At 44.7% G+C, this 13,915-nt stretch overlaps 1 protein-coding gene across 1 annotated transcript in view; it reads left to right on the top strand.

Annotated features, from left to right (window-relative positions):
- Window positions 1-3,723, top strand: part of LOC138513733 (uncharacterized) — a 440,991-nt gene extending 437,268 nt beyond the window's left edge. The window contains exon 19 of the mRNA XM_069628814.1: window positions 2,427-3,723. Within this exon, the coding sequence (XP_069484915.1) occupies window positions 2,427-2,619 (193 nt within the window). The 3' untranslated portion in view covers window positions 2,620-3,723. The remainder of the gene's footprint in view (window positions 1-2,426) is intronic.
- The last annotated feature ends 10,192 nt before the right edge of the window (window positions 3,724-13,915 follow it).

Genomic DNA, 13,915 nt, shown 5'->3' with positions numbered 1-13,915 from the left:
ATTCAAAGATGCACGTCACTGAAAACAGAAGTGCGCTTAACAACACTCCAGGCTGGGTCCCTATGTCTTAAATTATAGAATAACACCATGAAATGTTGTCCTTACCATCAGATGATGCCAAGGCCAAATGCTGTGGTTGGGCCACTCTTTTTATTGAAAGCTTTATTACGAGAATGGACAAGTCGAACCAAATGGGATCTTCTTAACACAACAATAGTTAGGATAGTTGCCTCCTAAAAGAGGCAATTGTGGTGACTCCCTCCTCAGAGACTCTCCCTTTGCCCAATGTCTCTTCCGTGGGGTGCATGTACCGAGGCCTTCCTGGCGTCAGATGCCATTGCTCCAGTCTGTACAGTTCAAAAGGGGTTACTTGACCCCAGTGCTCCAGATACGATTTTCTAGTGGGAGTATTTTACTCCCTATTTTTTAATGTTGAGTAAAAAAAAAATTTTTAGGGAGCAAAAAAGTAAGTCTCATTCCCAATGAGTGTACTTAATAGGTGATTAAAATATGTTTTGACTGTCAACTCACTCTGATGCTACCACCACCTCTTCCTTGACCCTCATAGCTCTGACTACCTTTTCAAATCAAGGGGTGTTTTACACAATTTTTGTGTGTGAGAAACAATACACACAAGTGCATATTTTTCCTCTGATCGGTTAGCCATGAGATAAGGGCATGGCAGGAACGCCAATTGAATGCTTTGGTGGTCCCAATGACATGAGGTAACTTACTGAGCTATATCTTTGAAGTGGTTACAAATCAACTACGTTTCTAGTTTTTTACAATTAAAATCCTTTTGGGGGCCCATTCCCAGAGCTGCCCGTTTCCAGTAGCAAATATGACCAGACTTTCTTTAAAACTGCATTATTCGAACCTTTTTGAAGAAATTCTCAAGGAGAAGGCCTCACCCACACACCCTGCTCTTTGTCTTTCAATTGGGTTCACAGCATACTTTTATATACTTTGTGTTATCGTGTGTGTGAGAGTTGATTTCCTGGATGCCGCGTAGCACGACCATCAAGACTCATTTCGGAGAACAGGACAAACTAATTAGTGTACAGACATGATTTATATATATCGAGTGAACCAGATGTGTGCAACCCAGAAAATTCAAGATAGGAAGATCTTATCCAGCGATTGCAACTTCTAGAACCAGGTGCGTTCTGTCCATGCCTGCAGCAATGCAGCATAAGTGACAGAAGAGCTGATGTGCTACGCAAGAGCATTTTAGAGTGAACAGTCCCTATTAATTTGGAACGTGGCGGAAATGTTTTACACCGTGAAAGAAGAATTAGTTGCAGGTTTTTAATCTGCACTGCATTTTTATGCGAACTACCCACAGCACAAAGTGTTGAAGAAATTAAAATCAAATGAACATCCCCTGATGAATGTTCGGCCAGTGTGTTAGGAACAGAAAGACGTTGGGAATCTAATGTAGAGGCACTTTGAGTGTTGAAGTGCACATTGTTGTCATCTGTGTCTATTGTGGTGTTTAATGTTGATGCATATTTTATCTTGTTGATGTGATATTGTAATGAGTTTCGATTCGCTTTGTGATTCTAATGGTTTTTTAACTTTTGTGATACATTAACTAATATATTGAATCCGTTTATAATCAATATTGTTTTAGGGTTACTATGTCAATATTTTTAGGACAATAAGTATTGAGAGAGCTAGGGTTTCATCACTACCTATGGGAGATTTTGAATTTGGAGTATCCATCATATATATATATATATATATATATATATATATATATCACTACAGGAGGCTTTTGGAGCATAAAACGTGGGATTTCAGTCAGCAAATGCAGTTTTTATTAGTCAACTATGCTTTCTTTTGTTTTGTTTTAATTGATTTTCGTGGCATCATTATTTTATTATTTTGTGTATGCCTTTCTGCCATTGCCACCTCATTTGAACTGTTACCCCACTGTGGCTATATGTTCTAAGATGTCTGCCGAGCTGCTTACACCTAGTCCCTTTTCTAGGTGACAGCAATAGACATAGCAGTAGGACTTATGTTTGTCCTTTATTACTGTACTCTGAATTGCTGCCTCACCAGTGAACAAGCGCCGAGTGGTGCGCGAAACACGTCTTTTCTAGCAGGATGGCGTCCTGCCTCTGTTGAACCCTTCTCACTGACCTACTGCGTGACAATTTTTGTCGCTGTTTTTAAAATAATAAACAGCACGTTATTTAAATACAAGCTGAGGTGTATTTTCTTCAGTACACTGATTACTATCTGTGGAGATCTACGTGTTTGCCTGGAGTGTGGTTTGTTTTCCTTTCCTTTTTTTGTATGTATATATATATATAATCTACATAACCTGCACGCCTCCACAGTATTGTGCTATGTCACCAGTCTTATGCTAGCTCTGATCACCTCATACGTCTCATGCTAGCTCCTGTTCTTTCTTGCAGTCTCATGGCAGGGATCATTGCTGGCATTCTCTCTGGCTGCGACACTACCACCAGCGTCCGGATGGGTCTTCTCTGTGCCCGCCTCTCTCTCCGATCCCAGCACCCTATCTCCAAACAAATAAGCTGTGCGAATGTGAGCCCAGAGCATGTCGATGCCGAGCACTGGCCAGAGCCCCGGCAGTGGGACATGTAAGCATCCGTATGATGGCCATCCATGACCATGGCAGTAGGATCCTTGCTGCTACGTCTTCAGGACACTACCTCACAAAGTCTTTCCCAAGATCCCATGGAATGGTGATCCCTTACAGGAGACATTTAGAAACTTGTCTTGAAAGATGCTGAAAAGAAAGTAATAACGTCAAACCAAATCACACGACTTTGCATACTTTTAGCCTGTTATTGACGGATTGTCAGTCTCTTAAGAGAATGTGCCTCTTTACATGTTATAAATGATCAAGTAACACGGAAAGCACTGAACTGGTGGACTAGAAGTGCAAGTGCTTCCTGCGCATTGGAGTAGCCCACTCTTCCGGTTTTGTTCATGTCTGAGCCGCCATGGTTCAAACACCTAAGGGCCCACTATCTTCTTGATAAGGATCTGGTTGTGTAGAACTATGCTCTTGTGTAGAACACTCACCAGAAAATTGACACAAAGAAGCAGCGAGTTTTCTAGATGAGTCTAATTATATTACAACTGATCAGCATGTGTAGGAGTGGGGGGGGGGAGGAGCGCTGCCAAACCCCATTGGCTGCTATTTCAACTACTTTTAATGTTTTGTGAGCACACATTGTTCCCTATGGTAAATTTGTTAAGCATTGGCTTTACTTGTTTCGGTCATCGGGAAAATTAAGACGTACACTGTGTAGAGATATTGATCCAAATGACATGTTAGAATGACTTCTTACGGTTTTGGACCAATGCTATTGATCACATTTGCAGAGTGCTTATTCACCTGTCTGTTTTGCGGCCGAACAGAGCTCTGTGGCTCACCTTTCGCAGGTGTAGGTTTGTGTTTCAAAAATCTTGTCAACGTCAAATAGTCTGCAGTATTTTAGTGCCTTCTGGTGGTTTGACAAATATCTATAATTACCAAAGAGGGCAGAGTCTGTAATCCTAAAAATGAGTGTTCAAACAAATTGACATTGTGGTTTTTAAAAGCATTTGAATAGTGCTTTTTGTACATGTACCAAATAATACAAATACTTTTAACTACTGTTTGGAAGCTTTCCTTGGAGTGCATAGACCAAATGACCTGGAGTAATACCCAAGTGTCTCCTCCAGCCAGCCCAAGAAGGGGTGCAATAAAATGTTTCCTAAACTCAATCTGTGCCAATTGCTTGTAATCATGCATATACAAAGCTGAGGCATGACGGGAAGGCATCTTCAAGTGACCGTCAAGACCATGGGTGTACTGTCAAGATAACAGCTTAACTTTATTCCTATTTTAGGTTCACTACACCGAAAATTGGCAGAGGTAACAATGCAATGGGCTTTTATCAACTTAAACTTTCTATGTACTGTTTGTAGAAGATGAATTTGCAATGTTTGATTACTTCTACACGGGAAGACACCATATTCCTGCCTGAAAGAAACCCTACTCTGCAATGGTGGAGCGTGCTGGAAGGCGAGCATTTTATATGTATATGCTTTGGCTGGTGCAGGAGGTCAGTTGGAATTGAATGCCCTTTTAACAAATGGCAATAATGCTATTCTCTTCAATAAGGACCTGAATTGGTATTTGTACCCAATAGTCCTATAACAGTGCAATTCATCACACCAAAGAATTATTTTTTTTAAAACATTTTTATTTATTGCTAGACAGTTACAATGACACATTTCAATTACATGTATATATTGCACAGCCATGTGCAGCGCCAATCTACATTACTACGTTTCCCCTGCACCCAGCTGGGATATTTTAGTGCCGTGACCCGGTGTCGTTGGGTGCAGCTTCCAACCCCGGGAGGTACCTCCTGAAGTCGGCCCATATGTCCTTAGGTCTAGAGGGATCTGTTTACGTAGTGGTATAGAGTTCATTAGCGTTGGCCCATGTAATATCACTTAACCAATTGGCTATATGGGGAGGATATTTATTTTTCCAGTTTCGTAATATGCACCTCTTTCACGTTAATGAATCTCCGTTTACGTTTGGGGATATCTATGTATAGGCCAAACAGCCATTGTTTTGGTTCCTGATCAATATGAACATCTGTTATCCCTGATAGTTTTGCACATGCCTCAGACCAGAAGCTTTACATCACCGGGCACTGCCGAAACGTATGTTAATAGCCTGCTTCCTCCTCCCTACACCTGGGGCATCAACCATGACATTTCTGTCGAGAGCTTTAATCTCGCCGGGGTATAATGTCATCTATACAATATCTTGAATGGGATTCATTTGAATTTAGTATTAAACGATATCTGCTTTGTTAGTGCACACATCTTCCCCCAGGCTCCCGCCGGTGCTGCAGAGCCCAAATCAGCCTCGCGTTTCCCAGGAATTGCACTATTCTTTGCAGCATTCTATATGACGCGGCCACCAACCCACGGCACCCCTGCAAGTTTGCAATGTATGTAATGCATGTGTTCTCCCGTGGTTCCCAGGGAATTGTAGACCATTTAGTCTTGAAGACCGTCTGTAATAATGCATGAGTTCAATAAAAGTACCTCTGGTTCGGACATTTGGATTGTGCAGTTGGAAAAATACCCCTTCTGGAAACATGTCACGCAAGACATCAAATCGCAAGCAACACAGTGCTTTTGTATGTTCTTGTCCATGGAGGGGGCTATATCCAGAAATCTCCAAAGTGGCACTCTCTTATAGTCCGGGTCCGTTATCCCAATTTTGGCACAAAGCATACACCATGCGAGGAGAGTCGTCCCTAATGGGTCATAAGGACTGTTGTCCCTATATTTTGTTTTGCTTATAAGTAGAGCATTAGGGTCTGCGTCTCCCGCGGCTAACCTCTCCAACCTGGCATGTGACATGTTGGCTCAGTCAGGAACCAGTAAGATGCAAGCTGTGCCGTAGCAGTGTGAGAAAAGTGAGGTGGACAACTTTGTGAAGGTTTTTCAAAAGATGCCGTTTTATTAACTTTGAAGGTTGGATAAACGCCTCACTGTCCCTACCCTGGCAAGGATTTCCTTGCCTGAAATAAACTAAAGGATACACTTTAACAAAGGATATCTGTCCCTCACATTTAAACACACGATTAATCAGCAAGTTGAAAAGGCAACAAAATAATATAACAGTTAAATTCACAATATGACAACAGTCTTTCCTTATAATCTGGGTGAATTCCCCTTCCCCAGATTCAAGCAGGATTCTGCTCCACAGTTCCAAAAAGAAATAAGGAAATCCTTGTTTGTAACAAAGTTCCAACGCCGTTCTTTGTAACTCCAACTTGACAACAGAACTTTCCAACACTCCAGTGATTCAACAAAGAAAGTTCCTTCTCTTCCACTTGTAATAATATGATTCAAAGTAAACTTCTTCACATAAACACGGAATAGTTCCTCAGGTCATCCGTAGCAACACACATTGTCTCTGTTAGGATGCTTTGCAACAACTTATTATTTCTGAAGGTAAATGACACTTCTGCAGCAATTTTATACAGTTCTTGTTTCAGCAGTAATAGTTTGTCAAAATGATTTGTTAACACCACTTCATAGCACTTTATCAACTTCTACCTGGTTTATGTCCAGGCCAGACTTACTACTTCAATCACACCTGGTTTACTCCCACTCCAGGCCTACGACTTCAAGTTCGCTATTCGGATATACTCCACTGCCCGAATAGTAATTTATTAGCAAGTGCCTCTGTGGTTAAGATCAGCTTACACCAGCTTTGCAGTGTTGATCACTTTACAACAACAAACTTTAAGCAATTCTTCAGGGAAGGCAAGATTTACATTGGTGCTTTTTAGTACTCTTTAGTACGTTCCAAAATCTCTGCAAGTTCTGCTCCTCTTCTTCTGAGCAACCTTTTTCAGAAGGGCAGCCTTCATGACACTCTAGTTTCCCCACTGCGCTATCAACCAAACACTGACAAGGCTATGATTGTATTCTGCTTCTTCCTTGGCTTTGGCAATGTGGGTTTACATTAGCCTTTGTTATATGGTTCTTCAAGTATGGGCAATAAGCTTTACAACCTTCCGAATTTTCGTTAGTCCACTTCTTACCTTGGCAATATCTGTTAGTTTTAAATTGCCTTGCTTTTTGTTTCTTTAGGCTTGGGCAATGGTTGTCTGCATTAGGCTTTTAAAGTATTGCCCCCTCTTGTTGCTGGGCTCTCAATAAACTTACATGCTTAAAGACAGTCATTTGGTTTTGAAAAATAATGTTTTATTTGGTTTCTGATAGTTCGATATTCAAAATCGCCTTCAATGTTACTTTCATTCATACGTGAGTGTTTTTTCTATGGTGAAACCCCCTGTGTCTAGCACGCGAGCAGTCTCGGAGCGCTCCAGTGTCACTTTCAGCTAGTGAACTCACTGGGTAGGGCTTGCGCGTCCGATTCCCTCGCTGCTCACAGGTATTGTGCTTCAGTGGTTCCTCGCGACCCACCTGGCAATCTGCTACTTTTGGTCCGCTGTGACCCGTGCCACTTGTACACTGACCTCTCATTGCTGCTCTGTCGACTGCCTGGTGCTTGCCAGCCACGTGGGACAGCCGCTTGGGGAAGAAAGCTTTCAGCACATTTGCTTCCTGCTGCACAGCCTCTGCAAGTAAGACTCTTGGAGGTAAAGACCCTCTCAGGACCGGCTACTGTTCTCGGCCAGACAGTGGTCCCGGCGTCTTCTCCCTACTTCCATTTTTGCTTCGGCTGTTAGACTGCTCTCCCTGCTCACTAAATGCCTGCATCTGAGTGGGCCTTTTAAGCCTCCCAGTCTCCATCAGGTGTGGGCCATTCCCATTTACAAGCTGAGAACGTCTGCAGTTTTGTTACTCTTTAGCCCTCTTCCACAATCTCAGTACTTCGGGAATTATGGTACATGAAGTCCCTAATGACAGTTTTTCTCATTTCTATTCCTGATAATATTCTTTAAAGGAATATGATAAGGGTCAATCACAATACTGGATTGTATATAGGAATGCAGTTCTTTAGAGTTTGAATTGTTATTATTGTTAAGGAAAGCGTCTCGTGGGTGCTGAATATCTGAACTTCCGGTTGCCGGTCGTGGTGAAGTCGCCAGGCTGTCCGACTGATGAGTGCAGAAAGTGTAATGCGAGAAACCGGCACAACCCCCACCCTGGAATCAACAGGGTCAGAGGTGGACCGGCTCCCAACGCCACGGATGCGCACTTCCCTGATTTTCGTGACGTTGGGACAGTGCAAGCACTGACAGAGAAGGCAGGTCTTGACACAACGATGGTCCACAGCAGAATACAACAGCAAAGCCTCCAGGAAATGGCAGCAGGCAAAAGGCTGAAGCTTGAGAGGGCTGTAGCTGTCACGGCAATAGTAGTCTGACGAGAGGCAGAAACCCCCCAAGAAGGAGGCAGAACGGAGCCAGAAGCAATAGGCTGAAAAGAACAGAACAGGGTCAGGAACCCAAGGGCAGCCTAAAGGGGAGACCAGAGGAAGGTGGAGAAAACCCAGTGGGAACCAAAAGGACTGGAAGGGAGCAGAAACTACCCCCACAGGAACCAGCAAGGGAAACCAGGGAAAAGGCAAGGAAACAGGCTGGAGCAGGAAAGTAGCAACTCAGAGAGCTACACGGGCGAGGACGTGATCCAAATACAACCGCGTTGAGACATGGTGTGTTACAAAAACGGGCCCTTTAAATAGGGCAGGCAGCACCCGGGAGGTTTGGAACGCAAGCCGTGCTGTCCCCGGGTGCTGCCGCGCCCAAAACGAGGCTTGGGAAGCAAGCTTGCGGCTTTCCAAGCGCTCTGTGGATGGCGCATGCGCGGAGGGCAAAACACGGCCCTCCGCGCATGCGCGAGCGCAACGATAGGGGAAACCCGGAAGCGGCGAGTGCCGCAAAAGGCTGCGGTCCCCCCCAACTGAAATCGGGGATAAAGATGCCAGGACGGGGCGTGCCAGGACCGACGGGCACGCCCCGTGCCCCAGGTAAGTGATGTGGTAACACTTATTCACAGACTTCCCTTCACTGTATCTTTGAGAGTTAGGGGAGCTTCAAGCTTTATAAGTCTCCAGGGTTTTAGAAAGGTTTGTATTCCTCTCAATGCCTATGGGTTTCTGATTGTTTTTACCCACATTAAGATGTTCAACTTGTGAACAAGAAGATTGCTATGACAACAAGCCATTGCATACTTTGGTACTGAGAAGATGTCCTCCCTGAAGGAGGACAAATACTGAGTCTCACCCCACAGTCCTCCTATCCCCCTGGACCCTTTCTCCTCCCAGGTGGTCTTCTCGCAGAACACTACCCCCAAGGTCAGTATCCGAAAGTGTCTGCCTTTCTCCGTCCACCTGCGAGGAGACTTTATGCAGGGTTTTTCGTGAGTAGTCCGAAGGAATCATAGCAGCCACCCAGTACAACTCAAAATCAGGTGCTGCCATTCCCCCTCTGTTAAATGGCCTAAACAGGACCTCCCATTTTTCCGTACTGCCAGAGAAGCCTACAGAAATGGCAAGCATCTCCCATGTATGTCCTTAAGAAAGCCTTTGCATGGCCATATCGGGACATTAGTGAATATATATAATAATTCAGGTAACATGACCATCTTGATTAGCAGTAACTAGGCCGCAAATGACATCTGAATATGCGTCCCCCTTTGGACCTTGGATGTCAATTGCTGAATACACATGTCAGGGTTGTGAGTGTAAAGGGCTTCCCCAAATCGAGCTAAACTAATGCCTAGGTATCTAATACCATCTCTGGAGCATTTTAAGTTGTAGCTGTTATGCGGCTCTCATGTCAATTCAGTCAAGGGGAACATCTCAGTCTTGGTATAATTGACTGTGAACCCATATAGTTGACCAAATCTGGAGATGTCTCTCAAGATCGGGTTCAGATTCCATTCTGTATCCTTAATGTATATAAGAATATAATTGGCATATAAGTAGATGATCTCGGATCTGCTCGCTAAATGAATCCCTCTTGCCACATGTTGTGACCTGATTAAATCTGATAACGGTTTGATAGAAATCACAAATAAGAGTGGGGACAGGGAGCACCCCTGTATGATACCCCTACCAAGCCTTATTCGTTCAACAGTAACCCATTTAGCTGGAGGTTCCGTATATATAGCAGTCTTGCATATCTCACAAACTGGGGACCAAACCCACCCTTTAACAACACTGCAAACATGAATTTCCATGAGACCATGTCAAACGCCTTCTGGGCATCAATTGACAGTGCAATAGCACTCACTTTAGAATTGATTTGTGCCATAACATTAAACAGTCTGCACACATTATACACTGTAGTTCTACCCATGATGAACCCCGACTGGTCTGGGTGAATTACATTGCCCATTGTATGGCAACAACTTATTCGCTAAAAGCTTAGCAAAGATTTTCGTGTCTGTGTTGATGAGTGACAATGGTCTATAGGAGGCGCACTCAGACGATTTATCCGGCTTTAATAGTCGGATAACACTTCCTGCGTGGTGTCTGGGAGAACCTCAGCCTGTAGTTCCTCGTCCCACATTACCAGCAGATGTGGGACAAGGATTATGCCATATGCTTGGTAAAAGTCCAGGCCCAAGCTGTCTGAACCAGGTGCCTTGCTGGGGGACAAATTCTCTGTAGGACTTATAGTTTCAGTGATGCTCATTTGTTGATCCAGACACTCCCTGGTCGCTCCTGACAAGTATGTGAGAGGAATAGCATCTAAGTGCATATCAATATCCTCTAGGCTCTGAGCCATAGGTTCATATAACGTTTGACACAAAACTCTTAGAATGTATTTAGTATTTATGTATCCATGTAGCATACCTCTCCCTTTTCATTGCATAATGCATAGACAACCACTGGACCATTTTCCATCTTTATTAACCGGGCCAAACCTCTCCCAGGCCTATCCCCCTCACCATAGTTCATTTTTGCTTGCCGGTGGAAACAATATTTAATTTCCCTATCTGCCGCCTCTTGGAATTTATCCAAGGCAGCCTTAATGAGTGTGAGGTCCCCAACAATAGGTGTTGTATCATGCACGATTTCCAATCTGTGCAGCTGAGCCTCCTGTGCTGCAATATCCCTACGTATGGTCTTAAGTATCGACAGTTCAGTTGTCATGGCAATACCTCTTATGTAGGATTTAAACGCCTGCCACAGTGTGCCCACCCATTGGACAGAACCCGTATTCAAGTTAAAGTACGGATGGATTTCTTCCCGGAGAGTTGTCTTGAATGCCACATACTTCAGTGCCATAGGCTTAAAGAACCAGGAAACTTGCAACCTGCTCCGTCCACTTAATGTCATGCATAATGTTACAGGTGAATGGTCAGAGTATGTTCTGGTAAGTATCTTTACCTCCTGTACCTTGTGCAACAATTCTTGTGACACCAAGAAGAGGTTGATTCTTAAAGGCATATTGTGTAAAGAGGAATAAATGGTATATACCCTGAACCCAGGATGGAGGGATCTACATGCATCACACATTGCAAAGGACGCAATACCCTGTAACATTATTTGCACTGCTAGGGTAAGGAATTGGGAACTGAGACTCATGCGCTCCTCTGAAGATTTCAAATGTTATTCATATCTCCACCCCCATATGAACATTGCCAATGGGTGTGTCACATATGGCCAGCATACTCGTATAGAATTCTGGATCATCATGTGTGGGGCCATAAGTGTTGCCTAACGGTTCTACTCCATGTAGCCTACAATGCAATATTACAAACCTCCCTTCCAGCTCTGTGTGGCTTAAGACCGGTACATTTTATACTTTTATGCAGGAGAGTGGAATCTCCATGAGACTGCGTAGAAGACAGTGAAAAAACGGTTAGCCCCCCACGACTTGGCAAAACCAGGCATAATTTTGTGTGCGGCATGCATTTCTTGTAGGAACAACAAGTTTATCTGATGACAATCATATGCCTGCAGTTTACATGCTTTCACAGGGTTGCCTATGCCTCTAATGTTCCAACACATTAGCCGAAGACCTGCCATATATGGGTGCATGCCCCTAGAGGCCAAAGCCTGAACCGGCAAGGACCATTATCACAAACATATATTAAATGATATAACAATATTAATAACACACATTGTTGAGCATATTTTAACTTTAATGCACAACAGCCCCATACCCACTCTTCCCACCCTCACCACCCTCCCAAACAAGGCAATGTAAAAACCTACCCGCAAGGAACTGAAACCCAAACAAGAGAAATTGACATACCGCAAAGGGGAGCTGTTGGCGTACACCTTCTATCGCTCCGACTTGGCCCATAAGCCTCTTAGTGCATGAAAAAAACAATTCCTCTAATGGTAATCAGAGGTATCCCGCACTATAGAATCCATATGAATCTACCATGCCTCGCTGCACAGCAGAACCACAGCTCAGCTAGGCTTGAGCCCGCCCCTGGCACAGCCACAGTATGTTGGCCTCAATGTAGTTCACAGCTTTGTCTGGTATAGGCTTTACCATTCTGGTGTGGCCGGAGCTTGGCATGGAAGAGCATAGTGTATTGCACAACCCTCTCTCGAAGCATCTTCTTGACTGCAGCACATTTTTTGCATTTCGATTCAACTAACGTGGAGAAGTCTGGGTATATATGCACTTTGCTAGAGCCATACTGTAGAGTGCCCCTTTCTCTGACCAGTCACTAAATCCGATCCCTGTCTATGTAACTATACAAATGTGCGATGATCGGGCATGGGGCCGCTCCAGGCATAGGTTTAAGAGCGGGTGCCCGATGGGCCCGTTCCCCTGCAAACTGCATGGAACTGGGCCGGGTCACCAAGCATTTCTTTTAGCAAAGTCTCGAAAAAACTTCTCCACCTGCCCTTTACTTGTCGCCTCTGGGATCCCCACTATACGTATGTTGCATCTCGAAGGCGACTCAAGGTCATCACATTTCAGGGCAAGCTGCTTTACCTGTTTTTCAAGTGTCACCGCTTGAGCCTTGACCCCAACCGTGTCATCCTCGGAGCTGCTGATTCTAGATTCTGCCTCTGTAACCCTGGCACTTCTTTTTGTTCAATTTGGTACACAGCGATGCTATGCCAGCTGTAATCCCATCCAGCTTTCTATTTATGTATGCAAATCCGGATTGCATACTTGCAAGCAACTGTCATGTATAGAGTGGCCTGTGTCAGTGTTACGCTCACCTGGTATCCACAGGGAAGCCACCCAGCCGGGTTACTCGCTGGTATGCTTCTCAGCTTTGCCCTGATGTGGTCTGCGTGGAAGGTTCTGCCTTGTGGTAGAATTAGGCGTGCTCTCCGTCCTCCTCCTCCTTTGCAGGGGCGCGTTGTCTTTCATGGGCGAGTGCGGTCCAGTTACTTCACTGACGCCGGCCGTTTGACATTGTTCAGGTAGGTCTTATTGCTGTTCTTTAGTTTTGTTGCTATCCTGCATGCCTTTCTTTGTTTAAAATGTCTCTTTTTTCTCCCTTAGGTATGCAGAGCTTCAGCGCGGCGAAATGGCTTGGTTGAGCCCCGCTGGTAAATGATGGTGCATTAACAGCGCTATGATGCGGTAAGTAAGCGCTATGCGCAGCGCTGCGAAGTCTTGCTTTTGCTAACCTGTGTTTTCCTTCCTTGTAGGTTGCGGTCTTCTTCAGCGCGAGTGGAATGTCCGGAGTGGTGCCAGCCGAGAGGCGACCAGCCAGGTAAGCCTTTTGAGCAGTTCGTAATTTGTAAATGTCTCCACAGCTTTCTTTAATGTTGCCTCTATCTTCCTCTTTCAGGTTGTTCTGTCCGGGAGGCGTGCAGATTCAAGGAAGCTGTTCTCAGTAGCTGCGGGTGTTTAAAGATGAAGACTGCAGATAAGATGCTGCTGCTAATGATGATCCTTTTGTCTCCTTGCAGGTTCTGCTTCTCTGAGGTTCGAGGGAATAGCTGGACATGGTGAGCGTCATGTTGCAAGCTGCAAAGTAACACGAAGCATGTTCTGCAGTCAGGGTGTGGTTTATATAGCCCAGGTAAAGTAGTACCAGGGAAAGTAGTTCCAGGCCTGCCACACCCAAAACACTAGACCGCATAGCTTGGTTTTTAGGGAACCAAGCTATGTGGATGCCTCCATGTTGGCTGACAATACAATAAGTAGTTCCCAAGCACATTGTTGTTCATGGTGTATGAGCCTGGCACCATAGGCGCTAGGACTGGACCCATGAGGGCTTTTGAAGAGGACACCAGGCTCTAGAGGCCCGAGTCCTGACTCCACCTGGCCAATGGGTTTGCCAGAGGGGGTTTTGGGCGAGGGTCGTGACAGTCAGGGAGGCCACCTCAGTAGGATCCTTGGCCATCACATGCTCCCTTAGTTTTGCCCCCTGCTTGGTGTAAGCATCCATGCTGCCCTGTTTCTTCATGCTTCCTCCCTCTCTCGTAATATATTTTCCCCATATG

The sequence above is a fragment of the Ambystoma mexicanum genome, chromosome 12 (assembly GCF_040938575.1).
Source record: "Ambystoma mexicanum isolate Mex_15411 chromosome 12, UKY_AmexF1_1, whole genome shotgun sequence".
In the NCBI taxonomy this organism is placed as follows: Eukaryota; Metazoa; Chordata; class Amphibia; order Caudata; family Ambystomatidae; genus Ambystoma; species Ambystoma mexicanum.
Note: the sequence above shows the minus strand (reverse complement) of the source record. Positions and strands in the feature narration are given on the sequence as shown.